Source organism: Brienomyrus brachyistius, chromosome 8 (assembly GCF_023856365.1).
Source record: "Brienomyrus brachyistius isolate T26 chromosome 8, BBRACH_0.4, whole genome shotgun sequence".
Lineage (NCBI taxonomy): Eukaryota > Metazoa > Chordata > Actinopteri > Osteoglossiformes > Mormyridae > Brienomyrus > Brienomyrus brachyistius.
The window spans coordinates 27,461,608-27,485,243 of record NC_064540.1 but is presented as its reverse complement, the minus strand read 5'-3'; the positions used below and the strand labels follow the sequence as shown (position 1 = coordinate 27,485,243).

At 48.0% G+C, this 23,636-nt stretch overlaps 1 protein-coding gene and 1 pseudogene across 1 annotated transcript in view; both read right to left on the bottom strand.

The window, feature by feature from the left end:
• The window catches only part of LOC125747808 (uncharacterized), a 136,537-nt gene extending 122,391 nt beyond the window's left edge, over window positions 1-14,146 (bottom strand). Inside the window, exons 1-6 of the mRNA XM_049023318.1 lie at window positions 14,071-14,146; window positions 13,618-13,968; window positions 10,610-10,635; window positions 10,412-10,531; window positions 10,118-10,243; window positions 810-914 (exon numbers count right to left, since the gene is read on the bottom strand). Coding sequence (XP_048879275.1) covers window positions 810-914; window positions 10,118-10,243; window positions 10,412-10,531; window positions 10,610-10,635; window positions 13,618-13,968; window positions 14,071-14,146 — 804 coding nt within the window. The remainder of the gene's footprint in view (window positions 1-809; window positions 915-10,117; window positions 10,244-10,411; window positions 10,532-10,609; window positions 10,636-13,617; window positions 13,969-14,070) is intronic.
• Window positions 14,147-17,630: 3,484 nt separating this feature from the next.
• LOC125747807 (zona pellucida sperm-binding protein 3-like) lies at window positions 17,631-19,804 on the bottom strand (annotated as a pseudogene).
• Window positions 19,805-23,636: the final 3,832 nt, after the last annotated feature.

Here is a 23,636-nt window from a genome sequence, read left to right as displayed (position 1 = left end):
TCAAAACACATCAGGGGGAGTCAATTCAGTGCCTGGGCAGCACCTTGTTCAGGGTACCTCAGTGGTGCCTTGCTGGTCAAGGACTTGAACCAGCAATCTTTGGTACAAGTGCTTCCCCAACCATTAAGGCACATCTGCCCATTTAAGTCAGACACTGGTTGAACAGCTCCTAGGGCTAAGGAACACCAAAGCTGACAGGGCATCCTCACCTCAAATAGTGACACTCAATGCCAACCACAGCACCATTGGTCCTCACAATGGGGCTGCCATTAATACCACTGGGGGTGTAGATCAATGCAAAGCTGTAAACCAGGGCATCAGCAGTCATCTGGAGAAGAGCAACGTGATTAGCACTAGCATAGCCAACACAGCAACCAATCAAAAGGAAGCCCTCATACCATCAGTGTACTTCCACAGCCCTGCAGCACAGACTGAAACCTCACTGTGCCAGAAGCATCCTGCCCAATGGGTGCACAGCCACCAAAAGTGATGTCTGAAGCATTGATCAGCTGGCCAATAGCTAGAAGGTCTCGTAGCACATCCACCATAACCGAATCCTCCCCACATACAACCCTCACACTATCAGGGTTCACTTGCATTCCAGTCACAGATTTAACCAGAGCAGGAGCAACTTGCTTGCTCAGGTAGCCGGCCGACGCCACCTGGGGAGCCCCTACGCCAACCTGGAAGCCGGCCGACGCCACCTGCGGAGCCCCTACGCCAACCTGGAAGCCGGACGACGCCACCTGGGGAGCCCCTACGCCAACCTGGAAGCCGGACGACGCCACCTGGGGAGCCCCTACGCCAACCTGGAAGCCGGTCGACGCCACCTGGGGAGCACCTACGCCAACCTGGAAGCCGGTCGACGCCACCTGGGGAGCACCTACGCCAACCTTGAAGCCGGTCGACGCCACCTGGGGAGCACCTACGCCAACCTTGAAGCCGGTCGGCGCCACCTGGGGAGCACCTACGCCAACCTTGAAGCCGGTCGGCGCCACCTGGGGAGCACCTACGCCAACCTTGAAGCCGGACGGCGCCACCTGGGGAGCCCCTACGCCAACCTGGAAGCCGGACGCCACCTGGGGAGCACCTACGCCAACCTGATAACCGGACGCCACCTGGGGAGCACCTACGCCAACCTGATAACCGGACGCCACCTGGGGAGCACCTACGCCAACCTGATAACCGGACGCCACCTGGGGAGCACCTACGCCAACCTGGAAGCCGGACGCCACCTGGGGAGCCCCTACGCCAACCTGGAAGCCGGACGCCACCTGGGGAGCACCTACGCCAACCTGATAACCGGACGCCACCTGGGGAGCCCCTACGCCAACCTGGAAGCCGGACGGCGCCACCTGGGGAGCCCCTACGCCAACCTGGTAACTGGCTGCCACCACCTGGGGAGCACCTAATCCAGTTTGATATTCTGCTGCCACCTGAGGGGTGGTCACAGGAAACCCAGACTTTAGTTGAGCTTCACAGCTGCAACCTAAAAAAAGCAGCAACACTATGACCCCCTCGTGCACTGCCATTGTCCTAGAGCTGCTAGTAAAGCACGCTGTTAGGCCTGGTTTGCTGGCAGACTATTTTATAGTTGCTGAAATCATCTGCACCCGCCTGGCCTGTTCTGATTTGTCAGTATGGAATCCTCACCATTCAGCGTTAATCAATCACTGCTTGGTCTCTAACGACTGAAAGACATTTTTCTACCAACAGTTACTTTTTTAACAGCAGTTTCCACTCTGGTGCTCTCATGCTGTAATTCCTCACAGCACACATACACTGAGATTTTAGTGGTGTTTTGGGGGGGTCTAAATAATTTTGACTTTTTGACATGACTGCACATGGTCAACAATTATATCTGACATATATTGCATTGCGGGTATATCTACAGGCTACCCGCCGCCTTTATTAATTAATTTTATTTCTTTCTGACTGGTCAGCAGGGTCGTTGTTAATTGTTCATTCGAGCTTAAGGAGAGGAAAAGCGTCTCTCGTCACTTTAGAGGCAGCGCTGAGGTATGAGCCCACCTGCTAAGTCTCGAGGTTCCTCTAGGGGCGCTACTGATTACACGTAACTACCAGACCTCACAACGGAAATGTTCCCTGTGTAGTCAGTGCGTCGATAACGAAGGAGGCGGTGATTCAGTGAGGGTTATAGCGCCGAGTGTAGGATAGACGGCAAAGCGTGTTAGTCGTCTTGCGAACAAAGTCTAACTGCTACAAACGGGCGCTGTGATTAAACCTAGATCGAATACAGTTTCGCGTAGGTGATTTAGTGAATATCTACCTACATTTCCGAATGTTGCGCTATGGCGAAGCACCATGGAAGCGGGTGAAACGCCGGTATTGGAGCAGCCGTCACGGTTGCTAAGCTAACGGTAGTTATTGGTGTTTTATGTGTATAAGCATTTACGTTTATATCTCAGTGCGTTATGTCATGGTCATATACATTAGTACGGACGCAGCTTTTCGGTACTAAACGTGTCGAACTTCAGAAAGTACCGCCACACCGCTAGTGTCTGTTTTTCTTTTATCCGCAATATCTCCTCTTTCGAAAGATGTTGCGGCTGTTGAGCTGTCCATTCCTTCACCGCCACTTCAGTGCTTATAAAACTCTTCCCTGATTTACAGAACCAGTCGCATGTGGTGCGCTCCACTAACCAAATTTACTCAACGTAACGATATATTTATTGAAAATTTGAACAAAGTCATTATTATAATGCTGCTAGTAAAGTTCATCTTTAAATTTGTTTATTGTGTTATGATAAGGTTACGTTCCAATAAACCTATAATAATGCGAAAATATCGTAAAGAGAAAATTCATTTTGATACAGTACACCTACCCTAACAAGCATTATGGACTAGCCTAGCCTACCTTAACATGCTTTGAACACTTACATTAGCTTTCAATTGTGCAAAATAATTAACACAAATCCTATTTTATAATAAAATGTGGAATATCTCATTTAAGCCATTGCATAACATACTGAAAACGAAAAACATTTACCAGAGTTGGGAACAAGTCCAGACATGCAAGTCCCGAGTGGAGTCCCAAGTCCTAAACTTTGAATTTCGAGTCCCTTGACCAAATATGGTATTTTATTTCTGGGTAATAATAAATAATTTTCCGAAATTATAAATGCTTCTTAAGAGGTGTATTTATTTGTCAGCAGCAAGTGCAACTAGACTTAATCAGAGAAAAAAAGGAGTGCTGATGTTGCATTTCATAGTAAATATTAACCCAGTACAACAGCATTATTGTTGTTACTGTCCTTTTTTGTTATACCCAACCTCATCTCATACTGAACCATCCATCCATCCATTTTCCAAACTGCTTGTCCTGCTGCGTCGCTGGGGGTCCAGAGCTTATCCCGGACGCAATGGGCACGAGGCAGGGAACAATCCAGGACGGGGGGCCAGCCCATCGCAGGGCACACTCACACACCACATACTGAACCAAAGCTTATTAAATAAAATACATTCAAGTACTGTTAATTTAAAGTGACACTATATGTAGCTGCACGTTTTATGTGTAAGTTAAATAAAAATGTAAAAAATTGATGCTTTCTAGAATATAGTTCTAAAGTTACCTACTTTATGGAGGAATAATCTGTGTGCTGTATGTGAATGTGTGTGTGTGGACTGGGTAACTGTTAGGGCATTTTTCACTATTTTCAGAATTTTTCAAATCAAACAACCAGTTAATTGAAAAAAATAATACACAGATTGTTTCATAATAAAATTAAACATTAACCGCATTCAAAATGATACAATACAGAGCAATTATCTCCACGTTCAGGTGAATTAAATATCAAAGACTCATTGCTACAAGCAGAAATCTGCAAGAGCCACTTGAGATGTAGCAAAATCCTCCCCTCTCTTGGGACTCCTTGGTGACAGAATGATCTGAGGATCCTTGAAAACCAGCTACAGGGTCGTCAGCTGAAAGCGATCCTTCCTTGGTATTTCGTCCCTTTTGCTCTAGGATACCTCATGATGGTGGGGTAACGGTCAGGGACGTCTCCCTGCAGCTGGCCTCAGGACTATGCATGGCTGGGGTGTCCTACTCCCTGAGCCAAGACTGAACCTGCACTTGTGGTCTCTCATCAGCTATAGCCATACTGAGGTGGTCTCTGCTGCTGCTCCCCAATGGCCTTCTTGATTTATTTGGGTTCCATGCCGATCTTCTGTAGGAAGCATCGTACTGATATTGCTGGAAAACCATGGCAGTCAACTTCTATAGGAAACAGAACTGCGTACCAACCCTTGGCAAGAACCTCGTCAACCACGTCTTGGTAGTTGGCTTTTTTCAGCTGGTGAGAGACAGTGAGCCTATCCTCCCATGGTACAGTAAGTTCAGCCATCAGGATGGTCATCTTACTCCTAGATAGCAGGATCATGTCTGGCCTGAGTGATGTTACAGCTGCCTCTTTCAGGAAGACGAGTTTCTCTTGCAGGTCCACCTGTATCTCCCACCTAGAGCCCTGCAGTAAGATGGAAAAGACATTCTTTGCAGCTGTACTTGCCTTTGGCACCTTGTCTCTTTCCCTGCACAACTTGACAGCCTTGGGTGGTGAAACCTGAAGTTTATTGGCCTTGACCCTCTGCAACTCCACTTGGAAATCACCATAAGGACCTTATCGTGTCTCCACCTATATCGGCCCTCTCCAAGTACTTTGGGACATCCTGTCAAGATGTGGTTCAAGGTGCAAGGTACACTGCTTGCAGGATGGATCTTCTTCTTCGCCCCAGATCTTAAGGATGTTAGGACCCCACACTTCCTTCCAGGACATCGATCGCTCCAGTGCATTGTCCCACTGCATCCACTGTCCTTGGCGCGCAAGACCTGCCGCTTTCACACGGCTCCCGGACCCTCTGCACTATGAGGCCTCTGCTGCCTTTGGCATTGGTCCTACTCCACCTCTTGTCACTGTAGGTACCAAGACCCAGCCGACCCTGGCAGACCACCCCAATGATCTCCTGGTGCTTCCAGTATGCCTTGGCTTCTCTCACTGCAGCTTGTGGCTTCCACTTCCTGCTGCACCTGATAGTCTTATCAGCATGTCTTCCGATAGTGCCAGTGTGCTTACCGCTCTTGCCTTGGCAACCTTGAATTCTTCTACCACTGATGACACTGGCAGGTGAAGCTTGGAAGTCTTGCTATACAGGTTTACTGAGCTGAAGGATGGGGGAACACCCAGTCATCGCCGAACAAACTTGCTACACAGTCTTTCCATTGCTTCCACTTGAGTCATGGGGAAGTGGTACAGCAAAAACAGCCATTGCAATCAAGCTTAGCACATTGTAGCCCTAGTTGTCGGATTAAAAGTAGAAATGTGTCATCTTATTTCAGATTTACATCTGAGTGAGAATCCGCAACACTTTTCATAATGTATGCAAAAAGACTTTCCAAGCCCATGATTTAACTAACAAGCTAGAAAATTCACCAAGCCATTAAGCTAATATTAACTGGACATTAGTCACTACATTAGCTTCGACTTACCTTTCTTTGTGTGACTTCAGAAGTTGGACGTCATAGCCTCTCCATCTGTTATTTTTGACCCACGTTTTGCATACTGCAGTTCATGTCTTGTTGACCACCTCGTAATTTGTGAAAGCAAATGAAATGACCCTAGGTATCATTTTTGTCCGACTGGCGCTCAGTAACATCACATTACTTCATGCTTCGCTTCTGCATCTTGATTGGATGTTGTGTTAGAGCTGGGCATTCTGGGGAGTTTGTATAAACTGGCTGGAAATGAATTGATTGATTGATTGATGAAACCCTTTATTGCTGTTGCAATATACCATGTCACTAGTCACGAGTACCAGCGAAAAAACTGGCCATCAACCCGACCATACATATACACAAACATCACAGTAGGGGGTAGACCAGTCGGGAGACAGGGGAAGAGAGAAGAAAAGAAACAGAATAACATGAGGAGAGAGGAGGAGAATAAAAAAACAGCCCCCAGACTGTACTCCAGTGGGGAGGACATTGTGGGAACCGAAAAAAACACCTCAGCAACATAAGCACATGGTCACTACGCATTACAACATAAAAATGACACGACTTGCAACAGGTGAGGGAAATGGGGAGGTGGAGGTAGTCCAGCAGAGACAGACAGCCATCCGGTCCTGCAGCCATGGAGGCGCTGGTCAACAGACCCGCCTGTTCACGCTGGGGGTATGAAGCGGCGAAGGCGTTGGATGGGGGGGAGGGTGCGGTAAGTCCTTGGGATCGGGGGAGAGGAATGCAAGAGAGTCTCACTGCCTTGTTCTTCAGGGGGAGTTGTTAGTTCAGCAGCGGCCTTGGCCGAGGCCAGTGCTGATTGGGGGGAGCCAAAACCTGATAGAATAGGGTTGTTTGGGTTTCCGTACGAGAAGCTGTAATTTCCAGCTCCACTAATGTCCACGCTAATGTCCACGCTGGCCTCTGCCATCCAATAAGTTTTGCAAAGCTGTGAGCTTCTCCATGATGTTATCCAGTTTCACAGTCTGAGTGCTAACAGCTCTGCCCACTCCATCAATCATTCCGGCCAGCCTAGTGGGGCTTTGAGCGGCTGTCACCGTCTTCTTCAATCTTTGATAAACCAGGGCAATGCCTAATCCAATCAATGTCTTCAATGTCCTCCACGGAAAGAGCTGCCAGGCACACGACCCTCCACCGCTCCCATCCGTCCATCGTGTAGCCAGCAGCATACGTTCCCCCCGGACAGTCAGGTTCCCCCGAACCTAGGCTTCTCGTCGAGAAGATGGTGTCAATTGCGTTGAGAGACCAGCTGATCAAATCCATCGTTTTTCGTAGTTTGGAGAGCAGGGCTGAGAGAGTCTCTCAAGTATAAGACAGTAGACTAGAATATTGTTAACGTTAATTCAAGAAATGTATTCGTTTTTAAAATAAAATTCTTTTTGTTTGGTGTAAGGTATCAAGTCTTTTCAAGTCAAAAGGATCAAGTCTAAGTGAAGTCATGAGTCATTGGTGTTAAAGTCCAAGTGGAGTGCCAAGTCTTTTGTGATTTCATCAAGTCATCAAAATTGTGACTCGAGTCCACACCTCTCATTTGAGTTATTGAATAACACTGAAAGTGAAAAACATTTATCCATTCCAAGTCAAAATAGCGTAACACAGACCATCGTAACCCGGGGAGCGTCTCTAGTGTTGATTCAAACACGAGAAATGTACGACCAGATTGAATACTTAAAATGACAAACACAGGAAACAGATTTTCTCTTTTGATCAGTGAAATTAGCACCAGTTCTTGCTAGTGACCACTAGTTCGCTGTAAATATACAGCATTACCATAAAATGATGGGATTTGTGCATTTCCCTTATCTGACTTGATTTGAAAGGTAAAAACTGCTCCACCCGCACACAGAAAAAGATCCACTTTATGGGCATTAAAACTGATGTAGTCTGTGTTTCATGTGACTGCTCATAGGAAACGTGTCACATTTAATAGTGCATTACTTTTGCACACGAGCCGGCTCCACCTCATGTAGTAACAGTCAATTGGTCACTGCTCTTTATAAGCTCCAGCACGGGTTTATTAAGCACTAGCTGAAACCAGTGTTAAGGGGCAATACCATCACCTACTGTTAGTGCAAATTGGATGGGAATCCTGCATTTCAGTAGCAGTGTATCATGACCCTACTATTGTTGAAATTGAACCTACACCCTTGCAAGTACTCCTATTTACTTGGAGCATGTACATGATACAAAGGTGATACCAAACCAGGCTGTTGTGCTTGAGACCACATCAAAAGGAAGCTGCTGTCCAGGAAAGAGGGACTGAGTGAGGATGGGAATCAGCACTCACTGACTAGCCTTGTCTTTTGGTAGCAAGCTCTGATCCAAATATAGAGAGTAGCTTCCCCAAAAGGGTTTCCTGACTGAACAGAAGGCCATTGTGTACAACCCCACCAACACCTTCATTGTAAGGGTTGGCGTTTCCCCACAGGGTCTCATTCGTCATGAAATCCACAGGCAGCAAGCAGTGTGATGGGGTTGCAGAATTTAGGCAGTCCAGAAGTGTACTTGGGAGCAAAGGAACAGGCAGACAACCATTTCAAACACAATTAGTGGTTTATTCAGTCACAAGACAGTGCCCTTGATCTCCTGCACAACTACCACATCAGGGGGAAGGAAGATCATGACAAGCAGTGGAGAATGTGCCAGGCAAGTTGTGGCTCCTTCCATCCTGGGACCATGCACAGCTGGGCACATTAGGGCAGCAGGTACCTATCCCTTCAGAATATACAGCTGTCCAGGCTGACTAGCCTTGGGAGGAGCCTGTTGGATAGCAATGGGGCCCAGAACACCCGTGCCTTGAGCACCTGCAAGGGCAAGAAGGGTGCCTCAGTCACAGCAACACAAGCCACCAGAGCATCTTTTGGTGGAAGCCAAGCGTACCTGCTACACCTGCAAGCCCACAGCTGGTGTCACAGCAGCCACACACCTGGTCATTCCCATCCACAGACACCCACCTGCAATGGGGAATAGCAATTGTTAGCTATTGCAACTGATCCAGCATCATAATGCTGCACCCACTGACCTGTTAGCAGTGAGAGAGAAGGAACAAGCCTTGTGTTGGGAATCCACAGGCACAGAAGCCACTGTTGCTCTCAGGCTGCAAGTAATGTACAGCTAGGGGGACACCAAAAGCTGGTCAGCTGCCATCACAACCAGTTCATTTAAGCACAGAAATCCTGCACAAGTGCCTGTACTCACCGAGCTCCTGCCATCCTGAGAGAACCTGAAAGCATCCAGCTGAAGCTGCAGCTTGTCATCCTGCTTCCTGGGCAGGAACTGGGAGCGGGATCCTGTCACCTTGGCATCAGTCAGGCACCTGAAGGCCAGGCATGTCAAGCAGCATTGCCCAAGCGGTGTCACAGCCATGCAATGTTACTCACCCAGAGTTCTGCACAATGGCATAGCTTGGGACAGAGGTCACATCAGGGACCAAGGTGGCCACACAGCTGTCCACAAACACAGGCAGGGGCTGACCGTTGCCCACAAGGACAGAGGCTTCAATGTTCAGGACACTTCCCAGGAAGTACACGTTGGAGGCCCTCTCATTCTGCCATGCATCTGCACAAAGGGCACATAGACTTGAGGACAAGCCCACTGAGTAAAGCCAGATATGCTGCATGAACCCCTTGCCTACCATCCATCAGCCTCAGTGAGAAATTCAGTTGTGCCTCAGCCGCCATTGTGGCATAGTAGGGGATCCATGTTGGCACCAGGGCATTGCTGCTCACATTTTGTTTCCTAAGGAGCAGGCAACATGTAGAATTAGAATTTAGGTCAGTGACATACCACAACAGTGCACAATGAAATGTATCCTCTGCATTTAACCCATGTGACATCAAAACACATCAGGGGGAGTCAATTCAGTGCCTGGGCAGCACCTTGTTCAGGGTACCTCAGTGGTGCCTTGCTGGTCAAGGACTTGAACCAGCAATCTTTGGTACAAGTGCTTCCCCAACCATTAAGGCACATCTGCCCATTTAAGTCAGACACTGGTTGAACAGCTCCTAGGGCTAAGGAACACCAAAGCTGACAGGGCATCCTCACCTCAAATAGTGACACTCAATGCCAACCACAGCACCATTGGTCCTCACAATGGGGCTGCCATTAATACCACTGGGGGTGTAGATCAATGCAAAGCTGTAAACCAGGGCATCAGCAGTCATCTGGAGAAGAGCAACGTGATTAGCACTAGCATAGCCAACACAGCAACCAATCAAAAGGAAGCCCTCATACCATCAGTGTACTTCCACAGCCCTGCAGCACAGACTGAAACCTCACTGTGCCAGAAGCATCCTGCCCAATGGGTGCACAGCCACCAAAAGTGATGTCTGAAGCATTGATCAGCTGGCCAATAGCTAGAAGGTCTCGTAGCACATCCACCATAACCGAATCCTCCCCACATACAACCCTCACACTATCAGGGTTCACTTGCATTCCAGTCACAGATTTAACCAGAGCAGGAGCAACTTGCTTGCTCAGGTAGCCGGCCGACGCCACCTGCGGAGCCCCTACGCCAACCTGGAAGCCGGCCGACGCCACCTGCGGAGCCCCTACGCCAACCTGGAAGCCGGACGACGCCACCTGGGGAGCCCCTACGCCAACCTGGAAGCCGGTCGACGCCACCTGGGGAGCCCCTACGCCAACCTGGAAGCCGGTCGACGCCACCTGGGGAGCCCCTACGCCAACCTGGAAGCCGGACGACGCCACCTGGGGAGCACCTACGCCAACCTTGAAGTCGGTCGACGCCACCTGGGGAGCACCTACGCCAACCTTGAAGCCGGTCGACGCCACCTGGGGAGCACCTACGCCAACCTTGAAGCCGGTCGGCGCCACCTGGGGAGCACCTACGCCAACCTTGAAGCCGGACGGCGCCACCTGGGGAGCCCCTACGCCAACCTTGAAGCCGGACGGCGCCACCTGGGGAGCCCCTACGCCAACCTGGAAGCCGGACGCCACCTGGGGAGCACCTACGCCAACCTGATAACCGGACGCCACCTGGGGAGCCCCTACGCCAACCTGGAAGCCGGACGCCACCTGGGGAGCACCTACGCCAACCTGATAACCGGACGCCACCTGGGGAGCACCTACGCCAACCTGGAAGCCGGACGGCGCCACCTGGGGAGCCCCTACGCCAACCTGGAAGCCGGACGGCGCCACCTGGGGAGCCCCTACACCAACCTGGTAACTGGCTGCCACCACCTGGGGAGCACCTAATCCAGTTTGATATTCTGCTGCCACCTGAGGGGTGGTCACAGGAAACCCAGACTTTAGTTGAGCTTCACAGCTGCAACCTAAAAAAAGCAGCAACACTATGACCCCCCCCCCCCCCCCCTCGTGCACTGCCATTGTCCTAGAGCTGCTAGTAAAGCACGCTGTTAGGCCTGGTTTGCTGGCAGACTATTTTATAGTTGCTGAAATCATCTGCACCCGCCTGTCCTGTTCTGATTTGTCAGTATGGAATCCTCACCATTCAGCGTTAATCAATCACTGCTTGGTCTCTAACGACTGAAAGACATTTTTCTACCAACAGTTACTTTTTTAACAGCAGTTTCCACTCTGGTGCTCTCATGCTGTAATTCCTCACAGCACACATACACTGAGATTTTAGTGGTGTTTTGGGGGGGTCTAAATAATTTTGACTTTTTGACATGACTGCACATGGTCAACAATTATATCTGACATATATTGCATTGCGGGTATATCTACAGGCTACCCGCCGCCTTTATTAATTAATTTTATTTCTTTCTGACTGGTCAGCAGGGTCGTTGTTAATTGTTCATTCGAGCTTAAGGAGAGGAAAAGCGTCTCTCGTCACTTTAGAGGCAGCGCTGAGGTATGAGCCCACCTGCTAAGTCTCGAGGTTCCTCTAGGGGCGCTACTGATTACACGTAACTACCAGACCTCACAACGGAAATGTTCCCTGTGTAGTCAGTGCGTCGATAACGAAGGAGGCGGTGATTCAGTGAGGGTTATAGCGCCGAGTGTTGGATAGACGGCAAAGCGTGTTAGTCGTCTTGCGAACAAAGTCTAACTGCTACAAACGGGCGCTGTGATTAAACTTAGATCGAATACAGTTTCGCGTAGGTGATTTAGTGAATATCTACCTACATTTCCGAATGTTGCGCTATGGCGAAGCACCATGGAAGCGGGTGAAACGCCGGTATTGGAGCAGCCGTCACGGTTGCTAAGCTAACGGTAGTTATTGGTGTTTTATGTGTATAAGCATTTACGTTTATATCTCAGTGCTTTATGTCATGGTCATATACATTAGTACGGACGCAGCTTTTCGGTACTAAACGTGTCGAACTTCAGAAAGTACCGCCACACCGCTAGTGTCTGTTTTTCTTTTATCCGCAATATCTCCTCTTTCGAAAGATGTTGCGGCTGTTGAGCTGTCCATTCCTTCACCGCCACTTCAGTGCTTATAAAACTCTTCCCTGATTTACAGAACCAGTCGCATGTGGTGCGCTCCACTAACCAAATTTACTCAACGTAACGATATATTTATTGAAAATTTGAACAAAGTCATTATTATAATGCTGCTAGTAAAGTTCATCTTTAAATTTGTTTATTGTGTTATGATAAGGTTACGTTCCAATAAACCTATAATAATGCGAAAATATCGTAAAGAGAAAATTCATTTTGATACAGTACACCTACCCTAACAAGCATTATGGACTAGCCTAGCCTACCTTAACATGCTTTGAACACTTACATTAGCTTTCAATTGTGCAAAATAATTAACACAAATCCTATTTTATAATAAAATGTCGAATATCTCATTTAAGCCATTGCATAACATATTGAAAACGAAAAACATTTACCAGAGTTGGGAACAAGTCCAGACATGCAAGTCCCGAGTGGAGTCCCAAGTCCTAAACTTTGAATTTCGAGTCCCTTGACCAAATATGGTATTTTATTTCTGGGTAATAATAAATAATTTTCCGAAATTATAAATGCTTCTTAAGAGGTGTATTTATTTGTCAGCAGCAAGTGCAACTAGACTTAATCAGAGAAAAAAAGGAGTGCTGATGTTGCATTTCATAGTAAATATTAACCCAGTACAACAGCATTATTGTTGTTACTGTCCTTTTTTGTTATACCCAACCTCATCTCATACTGAACCATCCATCCATCCATTTTCCAAACTGCTTGTCCTGCTGCGTCGCTGGGGGTCCAGAGCTTATCCCGGACGCAATGGGCACGAGGCAGGGAACAATCCAGGACGGGGGGCCAGCCCATCGCAGGGCACACTCACACACCACATACTGAACCAAAGCTTATTAAATAAAATACATTCAAGTACTGTTAATTTAAAGTGACACTATATGTAGCTGCACGTTTTATGTGTAAGTTAAATAAAAATGTAAAAAATTGATGCTTTCTAGAATATAGTTCTAAAGTTACCTACTTTATGGAGGAATAATCTGTGTGCTGTATGTGAATGTGTGTGTGTGGACTGGGTAACTGTTAGGGCATTTTTCACTATTTTCAGAATTTTTCAAATCAAACAACCAGTTAATTGAAAAAAATAATACACAGATTGTTTCATAATAAAATTAAACATTAACCGCATTCAAAATGATACAATACAGAGCAATTATCTCCACGTTCAGGTGAATTAAATATCAAAGACTCATTGCTACAAGCAGAAATCTGCAAGAGCCACTTGAGATGTAGCAAAATCCTCCCCTCTCTTGGGACTCCTTGGTGACAGAATGATCTGAGGATCCTTGAAAACCAGCTACAGGGTCGTCAGCTGAAAGCGATCCTTCCTTGGTATTTCGTCCCTTTTGCTCTAGGATACCTCATGATGGTGGGGTAACGGTCAGGGACGTCTCCCTGCAGCTGGCCTCAGGACTATGCATGGCTGGGGTGTCCTACTCCCTGAGCCAAGACTGAACCTGCACTTGTGGTCTCTCATCAGCTATAGCCATACTGAGGTGGTCTCTGCTGCTGCTCCCCAATGGCCTTCTTGATTTATTTGGGTTCCATGCCGATCTTCTGTAGGAAGCATCGTACTGATATTGCTGGAAAACCATGGCAGTCAACTTCTATAGGAAACAGAACTGCGTACCAACCCTTGGCAAGAACCTCGTCAACCACGTCTTGGTAGTTGGCTTTTTTCAGCTGGTGAGAGACAGTGAGCCTATCCTCCCATGGTACAGTAAGTTCAGCCATCAGGATGGTCATCTTACTCCTAGATAGCAGGATCATGTCTGGCCTGAGTGATGTTACAGCTGCCTCTTTCAGGAAGACGAGTTTCTCTTGCAGGTCCACCTGTATCTCCCACCTAGAGCCCTGCAGTAAGATGGAAAAGACATTCTTTGCAGCTGTACTTGCCTTTGGCACCTTGTCTCTTTCCCTGCACAACTTGACAGCCTTGGGTGGTGAAACCTGAAGTTTATTGGCCTTGACCCTCTGCAACTCCACTTGGAAATCACCATAAGGACCTTATCGTGTCTCCACCTATATCGGCCCTCTCCAAGTACTTTGGGACATCCTGTCAAGATGTGGTTCAAGGTGCAAGGTACACTGCTTGCAGGATGGATCTTCTTCTTCGCCCCAGATCTTAAGGATGTTAGGACCCCACACTTCCTTCCAGGACATCGATCGCTCCAGTGCATTGTCCCACTGCATCCACTGTCCTTGGCGCGCAAGACCTGCCGCTTTCACACGGCTCCCGGACCCTCTGCACTATGAGGCCTCTGCTGCCTTTGGCATTGGTCCTACTCCACCTCTTGTCACTGTAGGTACCAAGACCCAGCCGACCCTGGCAGACCACCCCAATGATCTCCTGGTGCTTCCAGTATGCCTTGGCTTCTCTCACTGCAGCTTGTGGCTTCCACTTCCTGCTGCACCTGATAGTCTTATCAGCATGTCTTCCGATAGTGCCAGTGTGCTTACCGCTCTTGCCTTGGCAACCTTGAATTCTTCTACCACTGATGACACTGGCAGGTGAAGCTTGGAAGTCTTGCTATACAGGTTTACTGAGCTGAAGGATGGGGGAACACCCAGTCATCGCCGAACAAACTTGCTACACAGTCTTTCCATTGCTTCCACTTGAGTCATGGGGAAGTGGTACAGCAAAAACAGCCATTGCAATCAAGCTTAGCACATTGTAGCCCTAGTTGTCGGATTAAAAGTAGAAATGTGTCATCTTATTTCAGATTTACATCTGAGTGAGAATCCGCAACACTTTTCATAATGTATGCAAAAAGACTTTCCAAGCCCATGATTTAACTAACAAGCTAGAAAATTCACCAAGCCATTAAGCTAATATTAACTGGACATTAGTCACTACATTAGCTTCGACTTACCTTTCTTTGTGTGACTTCAGAAGTTGGACGTCATAGCCTCTCCATCTGTTATTTTTGACCCACGTTTTGCATACTGCAGTTCATGTCTTGTTGACCACCTCGTAATTTGTGAAAGCAAATGAAATGACCCTAGGTATCATTTTTGTCCGACTGGCGCTCAGTAACATCACATTACTTCATGCTTCGCTTCTGCATCTTGATTGGATGTTGTGTTAGAGCTGGGCATTCTGGGGAGTTTGTATAAACTGGCTGGAAATTAATTGATTGATTGATTGATGAAACCCTTTATTGCTGTTGCAATATACCATGTCACTAGTCACGAGTACCAGCGAAAAAACTGGCCATCAACCCGACCATACATATACACAAACATCACAGTAGGGGGTAGACCAGTCGGGAGACAGGGGAAGAGAGAAGAAAAGAAACAGAATAACATGAGGAGAGAGGAGGAGAATAAAAAAACAGCCCCCAGACTGTACTCCAGTGGGGAGGACATTGTGGGAACCGAAAAAAACACCTCAGCAACATAAGCACATGGTCACTACGCATTACAACATAAAAATGACACGACTTGCAGCAGGTGAGGGAAATGGGGAGGTGGAGGTAGTCCAGCAGAGACAGACAGCCATCCGGTCCTGCAGCCATGGAGGCGCTGGTCAACAGACCCGCCTGTTCACGCTGGGGGTATGAAGCGGCGAAGGCGTTGGATGGGGGGGAGGGTGCGGTAAGTCCTTGGGATCGGGGGAGAGGAATGCAAGAGAGTCTCACTGCCTTGTTCTTCAGGGGGAGTTGTTAGTTCAGCAGCGGCCTTGGCCGAGGCCAGTGCTGATTGGGGGGAGCCAAAACCTGATAGAATAGGGTTGTTTGGGTTTCCGTACGAGAAGCTGTAATTTCCAGCTCCACTAATGTCCACGCTAATGTCCACGCTGGCCTCTGCCATCCAATAAGTTTTGCAAAGCTGTGAGCTTCTCCATGATGTTATCCAGTTTCACAGTCTGAGTGCTAACAGCTCTGCCCACTCCATCAATCATTCCGGCCAGCCTAGTGGGGCTTTGAGCGGCTGTCACCGTCTTCTTCAATCTTTGATAAACCAGGGCAATGCCTAATCCAATCAGCATAATACCTGTAATCATGGTTCCGAATAGGTAGATGTCTTCAATGTCCTCCACGGAAAGAGCTGCCAGGCACACGACCCTCCACCGCTCCCATCCGTCCATCGTGTAGCCAGCAGCATACGTTCCCCCCGGACAGTCAGGTTCCCCCGAACCTAGGCTTCTCGTCGAGAAGATGGTGTCAATTGCGTTGAGAGACCAGCTGATCAAATCCATCGTTTTTCGTAGTTTGGAGAGCAGGGCTGAGAGAGTCTCTCAAGTATAAGACAGTAGACTAGAATATTGTTAACGTTAATTCAAGAAATGTATTCGTTTTTAAAATAAAATTCTTTTTGTTTGGTGTAAGGTATCAAGTCTTTTCAAGTCAAAAGGATCAAGTCTAAGTGAAGTCATGAGTCATTGGTGTTAAAGTCCAAGTGGAGTGCCAAGTCTTTTGTGATTTCATCAAGTCATCAAAATTGTGACTCGAGTCCACACCTCTCATTTGAGTTATTGAATAACACTGAAAGTGAAAAACATTTATCCATTCCAAGTCAAAATAGCGTAACACAGACCATCGTAACCCGGGGAGCGTCTCTAGTGTTGATTCAAACACGAGAAATGTACGACCAGATTGAATACTTAAAATGACAAACACAGGAAACAGATTTTCTCTTTTGATCAGTGAAATTAGCACCAGTTCTTGCTAGTGACCACTAGTTTGCTGTAAATATACAGCATTACCATAAAATGATGGGATTTGTGCATTTCCCTTATCTGACTTGATTTGAAAGGTAAAAACTGCTCCACCCGCACACAGAAAAAGATCCACTTTATGGGCATTAAAACTGATGTAGTCTGTGTTTCATGTGACTGCTCATAGGAAACGTGTCACATTTAATAGTGCATTACTTTTGCACACGAGCCGGCTCCACCTCATGTAGTAACAGTCAATTGGTCACTGCTCTTTATAAGCTCCAGCACGGGTTTATTAAGCACTAGCTGAAACCAGTGTTAAGGGGCAATACCATCACCTACTGTTAGTGCAAATTGGATGGGAATCCTGCATTTCAGTAGCAGTGTATCATGACCCTACTATTGTTGAAATTGAACCTACACCCTTGCAAGTACTCCTATTTACTTGGAGCATGTACATGATACAAAGGTGATACCAAACCAGGCTGTTGTGCTTGAGACCACATCAAAAGGAAGCTGCTGTCCAGGAAAGAGGGACTGAGTGAGGATGGGAATCAGCACTCACTGACTAGCCTTGTCTTTTGGTAGCAAGCTCTGATCCAAATATAGGGAGTAGCTTCCCCAAAAGGGTTTCCTGACTGAACAGAAGGCCATTGTGTACAACCCCACCAACACCTTCATTGTAAGGGTTGGCGTTTCCCCACAGGGTCTCATTCGTCATGAAATCCACAGGCAGCAAGCAGTGTGATGGGGTTGCAGAATTTAGGCAGTCCAGAAGTGTACTTGGGAGCAAAGGAACAGGCAGACAACCATTTCAAACACAATTAGTGGTTTATTCAGTCACAAGACAGTGCCCTTGATCTCCTGCACAACTACCACATCAGGGGGAAGGAAGATCATGACAAGCAGTGGAGAATGTGCCAGGCAAGTTGTGGCTCCTTCCATCCTGGGACCATGCACAGCTGGGCACATTAGGGCAGCAGGTACCTATCCCTTCAGAATATACAGCTGTCCAGGCTGACTAGCCTTGGGAGGAGCCTGTTGGATAGCAATGGGGCCCAGAACACCCGTGCCTTGAGCACCTGCAAGGGCAAGAAGGGTGCCTCAGTCACAGCAACACAAGCCACCAGAGCATCTTTTGGTGGAAGCCAAGCGTACCTGCTACACCTGCAAGCCCACAGCTGGTGTCACAGCAGCCACACACCTGGTCATTCCCATCCACAGACACCCACCTGCAATGGGGAATAGCAATTGTTAGCTATTGCAACTGATCCAGCATCATAATGCTGCACCCACTGACCTGTTAGCAGTGAGAGAGAAGGAACAAGCCTTGTGTTGGGAATCCACAGGCACAGAAGCCACTGTTGCTCTCAGGCTGCAAGTAATGTACAGCTAGGGGGACACCAAAAGCTGGTCAGCTGCCATCACAACCAGTTCATTTAAGCACAGAAATCCTGCACAAGTGCCTGTACTCACCGAGCTCCTGCCATCCTGAGAGAACCTGAAAGCATCCAGCTGAAGCTGCAGCTTGTCATCCTGCTTCCTGGGCAGGAACTGGGAGCGGGATCCTGTCACCTTGGCATCAGTCAGGCACCTGAAGGCCAGGCATGTCAAGCAGCATTGCCCAAGCGGTGTCACAGCCATGCAATGTTACTCACCCAGAGTTCTGCACAATGGCATAGCTTGGGACAGAGGTCACATCAGGGACCAAGGTGGCCACACAGCTGTCCACAAAGACACGCAGGGGCTGACCGTTGCCCACAAGGACAGAGGCTTCAATGTTCAGGACACTTCCCAGGAAGTACACGTTGGAGGCCCTCTCATTCTGCCATGCATCTGCACAAAGGGCACATAGACTTGAGGACAAGCCCACTGAGTAAAGCCAGATATGCTGCATGAACCCCTTGCCTACCATCCATCAGCCTCAGTGAGAAATTCAGTTGTGCCTCAGCCGCCATTGTGGCATAGTAGGGGATCCATGTTGGCACCAGGGCATTGCTGCTCACATTTTGTTTCCTAAGGAGCAGGCAACATGTAGAATTAGAATTTAGGTCAGTGACATACCACAACAGTGCACAATGAAATGTATCCTCTGCATTTAACCCATGTGACATCAAAACACATCAGGGGGAGTCAATTCAGTGCCTGGGCAGCACCTTGTTCAGGGTACCTCAGTGGTGCCTTGCTGGTCAAGGACTTGAACCAGCAATCTTTGGTACAAGTGCTTCCCCAACCATTAAGGCACATCTGCCCATTTAAGTCAGACACTGGTTGAACAGCTCCTAGGGCTAAGGAACACCAAAGCTGACAGGGCATCCTCACCTCAAATAGTGACACTCAATGCCAACCACAGCACCATTGGTCCTCACAATGGGGCTGCCATTAATACCACTGGGGGTGTAGATCAATGCAAAGCTGTAAACCAGGGCATCAGCAGTCATCTGGAGAAGAGCAATGTGATTAGCACTAGCATAGCCAACACAGCAACCAATCAAAAGGAAGCCCTCATACCATCAGTGTACTTCCACAGCCCTGCAGCACAGACTGAAACCTCACTGTGCCAGAAGCATCCTGCCCAATGGGTGCACAGCCACCAAAAGTGATGTCTGAAGCATTGATCAGCTGGCCAATAGCTAGAAGGTCTCGTAGCACATCCACCATAACCGAATCCTCCCCACATACAACCCTCACACTATCAGGGTTCACTTGCATTCCAGTCACAGATTTAACCAGAGCAGGAGCAACTTGCTTGCTCAGGTAGCCGGCCGACGCCACCTGGGGAGCCCCTACGCCAACCTGGAAGCCGGCCGACGCCACCTGCGGAGCCCCTACGCCAACCTGGAAGCCGGCCGACGCCACCTGCGGAGCCCCTACGCCAACCTGGAAGCCGGACGACGCCACCTGGGGAGCCCCTACGCCAACCTGGAAGCCGGACGACGCCACCAGGGGAGCCCCTACGCCAACCTGGAAGCCGGACGACGCCACCTGGGGAGCCCCTACGCCAACCTGGAAGCCGGACGACGCCACCTGGGGAGCCCCTACGCCAACCTGGAAGCCGGACGACGCCACCTGGGGAGCCCCTACGCCAACCTGGAAGCCGGTCGACGCCACCTGGGGAGCCCCTACGCCAACCTGGAAGCCGGACGACGCCACCTGGGGAGCACCTACGCCAACCTTGAAGCCGGTCGACGCCACCTGGGGAGCACCTACGCCAACCTTGAAGCCGGTCGGCGCCACCTGGGGAGCACCTACGCCAACCTGATAACCGGACGCCACCTGGGGAGCACCTACGCCAACCTGATAACCGGACGCAACCTGGGGAGCACCTACGCCAACCTGATAACCGGACGCCACCTGGGGAGCACCTACGCCAACCTGGAAGCCGGACGCCACCTGGGGAGCCCCTACGCCAACCTGGAAGCCGGACGCCACCTGGGGAGCACCTACGCCAACCTGATAACCGGACGCCACCTGGGGAGCCCCTACGCCAACCTGGAAGCCGGACGGCGCCACCTGGGGAGCCCCTACGCCAACCTGGTAACTGGCTGCCACCACCTGGGGAGCACCTAATTCAGTTTGATATTCTGCTGCCACCTGAGGGGTGGTCACAGGAAACCCAAACTTTAGTTGAGCTTCACAGCTGCAACCTAAAAAAAGCAGCAACACTATGACCCCCTCGTGCACTGCCATTGTCCTAGAGCTGCTAGTAAAGCACGCTGTTAGGCCTGGTTTGCTGGCAGACTATTTTATAGTTGCTGAAATCATCTGCACCCGCCTGGCCTGTTCTGATTTGTCAGTATGGAATCCTCACCATTCAGCGTTAATCAATCACTGCTTGGTCTCTAACGACTGAAAGACATTTTTCTACCAACAGTTACTTTTTTAACAGCAGTTTCCACTCTGGTGCTCTCATGCTGTAATTCCTCACAGCACACATACACTGAGATTTTAGTGGTGTTTTGGGGGGGTCTAAATAATTTTGACTTTTTGACATGACTGCACATGGTCAACAATTATATCTGACATATATTGCATTGCGGGTATATCTACAGGCTACCCGCCGCCTTTATTAATTAATTTTATTTCTTTCTGACTGGTCAGCAGGGTCGTTGTTAATTGTTCATTCGAGCTTAAGGAGAGGAAAAGCGTCTCTCGTCACTTTAGAGGCAGCGCTGAGGTATGAGCCCACCTGCTAAGTCTCGAGGTTCCTCTAGGGGCGCTACTGATTACACGTAACTACCAGACCTCACAACGGAAATGTTCCCTGTGTAGTCAGTGCGTCGATAACGAAGGAGGCGGTGATTCAGTGAGGGTTATAGCGCCGAGTGTAGGATAGACGGCAAAGCGTGTTAGTCGTCTTGCGAACAAAGTCTAACTGCTACAAACGGGCGCTGTGATTAAACCTAGATCGAATACAGTTTCGCGTAGGTGATTTAGTGAATATCTACCTACATTTCCGAATGTTGCGCTATGGCGAAGCACCATGGAAGCGGGTGAAACGCCGGTATTGGAGCAGCCGTCACGGTTGCTAAGCTAACGGTAGTTATTGGTGTTTTATGTGTATAAGCATTTACGTTTATATCTCAGTGCTTTATGTCATGGTCATATACATTAGTACGGACGCAGCTTTTCGGTACTAAACGTGTCGAACTTCAGAAAGTACCGCCACACCGCTAGTGTCTGTTTTTCTTTTATCCGCAATATCTCCTCTTTCGAAAGATGTTGCGGCTGTTGAGCTGTCCATTCCTTCACCGCCACTTCAGTGCTTATAAAACTCTTCCCTGATTTACAGAACCAGTCGCATGTGGTGCGCTCCACTAACCAAATTTACTCAACGTAACGATATATTTATTGAAAATTTGAACAAAGTCATTATTATAATGCTGCTAGTAAAGTTCATCTTTAAATTTGTTTATTGTGTTATGATAAGGTTACGTTCCAATAAACCTATAATAATGCGAAAATATCGTAAAGAGAAAATTCATTTTGATACAGTACACCTACCCTAACAAGCATTATGGACTAGCCTAGCCTACCTTAACATGCTTTGAACACTTACATTAGCTTTCAATTGTGCAAAATAATTAACACAAATCCTATTTTATAATAAAATGTGGAATATCTCATTTAAGCCATTGCATAACATACTGAAAACGAAAAACATTTACCAGAGTTGGGAACAAGTCCAGACATGCAAGTCCCGAGTGGAGTCCCAAGTCCTAAACTTTGAATTTCGAGTCCCTTGACCAAATATGGTATTTTATTTCTGGGTAATAATAAATAATTTTCCGAAATTATAAATGCTTCTTAAGAGGTGTATTTATTTGTCAGCAGCAAGTGCAACTAGACTTAATCAGAGAAAAAAAGGAGTGCTGATGTTGCATTTCATAGTAAATATTAACCCAGTACAACAGCATTATTGTTGTTACTGTCCTTTTTTGTTATACCCAACCTCATCTCATACTGAACCATCCATCCATCCATTTTCCAAACTGCTTGTCCTGCTGCGTCGCTGGGGGTCCAGAGCTTATCCCGGACGCAATGGGCACGAGGCAGGGAACAATCCAGGACGGGGGGCCAGCCCATCGCAGGGCACACTCACACACCACATACTGAACCAAAGCTTATTAAATAAAATACATTCAAGTACTGTTAATTTAAAGTGACACTATATGTAGCTGCACGTTTTATGTGTAAGTTAAATAAAAATGTAAAAAATTGATGCTTTCTAGAATATAGTTCTAAAGTTACCTACTTTATGGAGGAATAATCTGTGTGCTGTATGTGAATGTGTGTGTGTGGACTGGGTAACTGTTAGGGCATTTTTCACTATTTTCAGAATTTTTCAAATCAAACAACCAGTTAATTGAAAAAAATAATACACAGATTGTTTCATAATAAAATTAAACATTAACCGCATTCAAAATGATACAATACAGAGCAATTATCTCCACGTTCAGGTGAATTAAATATCAAAGACTCATTGCTACAAGCAGAAATCTGCAAGAGCCACTTGAGATGTAGCAAAATCCTCCCCTCTCTTGGGACTCCTTGGTGACAGAATGATCTGAGGATCCTTGAAAACCAGCTACAGGGTCGTCAGCTGAAAGCGATCCTTCCTTGGTATTTCGTCCCTTTTGCTCTAGGATACCTCATGATGGTGGGGTAACGGTCAGGGACGTCTCCCTGCAGCTGGCCTCAGGACTATGCATGGCTGGGGTGTCCTACTCCCTGAGCCAAGACTGAACCTGCACTTGTGGTCTCTCATCAGCTATAGCCATACTGAGGTGGTCTCTGCTGCTGCTCCCCAATGGCCTTCTTGATTTATTTGGGTTCCATGCCGATCTTCTGTAGGAAGCATCGTACTGATATTGCTGGAAAACCATGGCAGTCAACTTCTATAGGAAACAGAACTGCGTACCAACCCTTGGCAAGAACCTCGTCAACCACGTCTTGGTAGTTGGCTTTTTTCAGCTGGTGAGAGACAGTGAGCCTATCCTCCCATGGTACAGTAAGTTCAGCCATCAGGATGGTCATCTTACTCCTAGATAGCAGGATCATGTCTGGCCTGAGTGATGTTACAGCTGCCTCTTTCAGGAAGACGAGTTTCTCTTGCAGGTCCACCTGTATCTCCCACCTAGAGCCCTGCAGTAAGATGGAAAAGACATTCTTTGCAGCTGTACTTGCCTTTGGCACCTTGTCTCTTTCCCTGCACAACTTGACAGCCTTGGGTGGTGAAACCTGAAGTTTATTGGCCTTGACCCTCTGCAACTCCACTTGGAAATCACCATAAGGACCTTATCGTGTCTCCACCTATATCGGCCCTCTCCAAGTACTTTGGGACATCCTGTCAAGATGTGGTTCAAGGTGCAAGGTACACTGCTTGCAGGATGGATCTTCTTCTTCGCCCCAGATCTTAAGGATGTTAGGACCCCACACTTCCTTCCAGGACATCGATCGCTCCAGTGCATTGTCCCACTGCATCCACTGTCC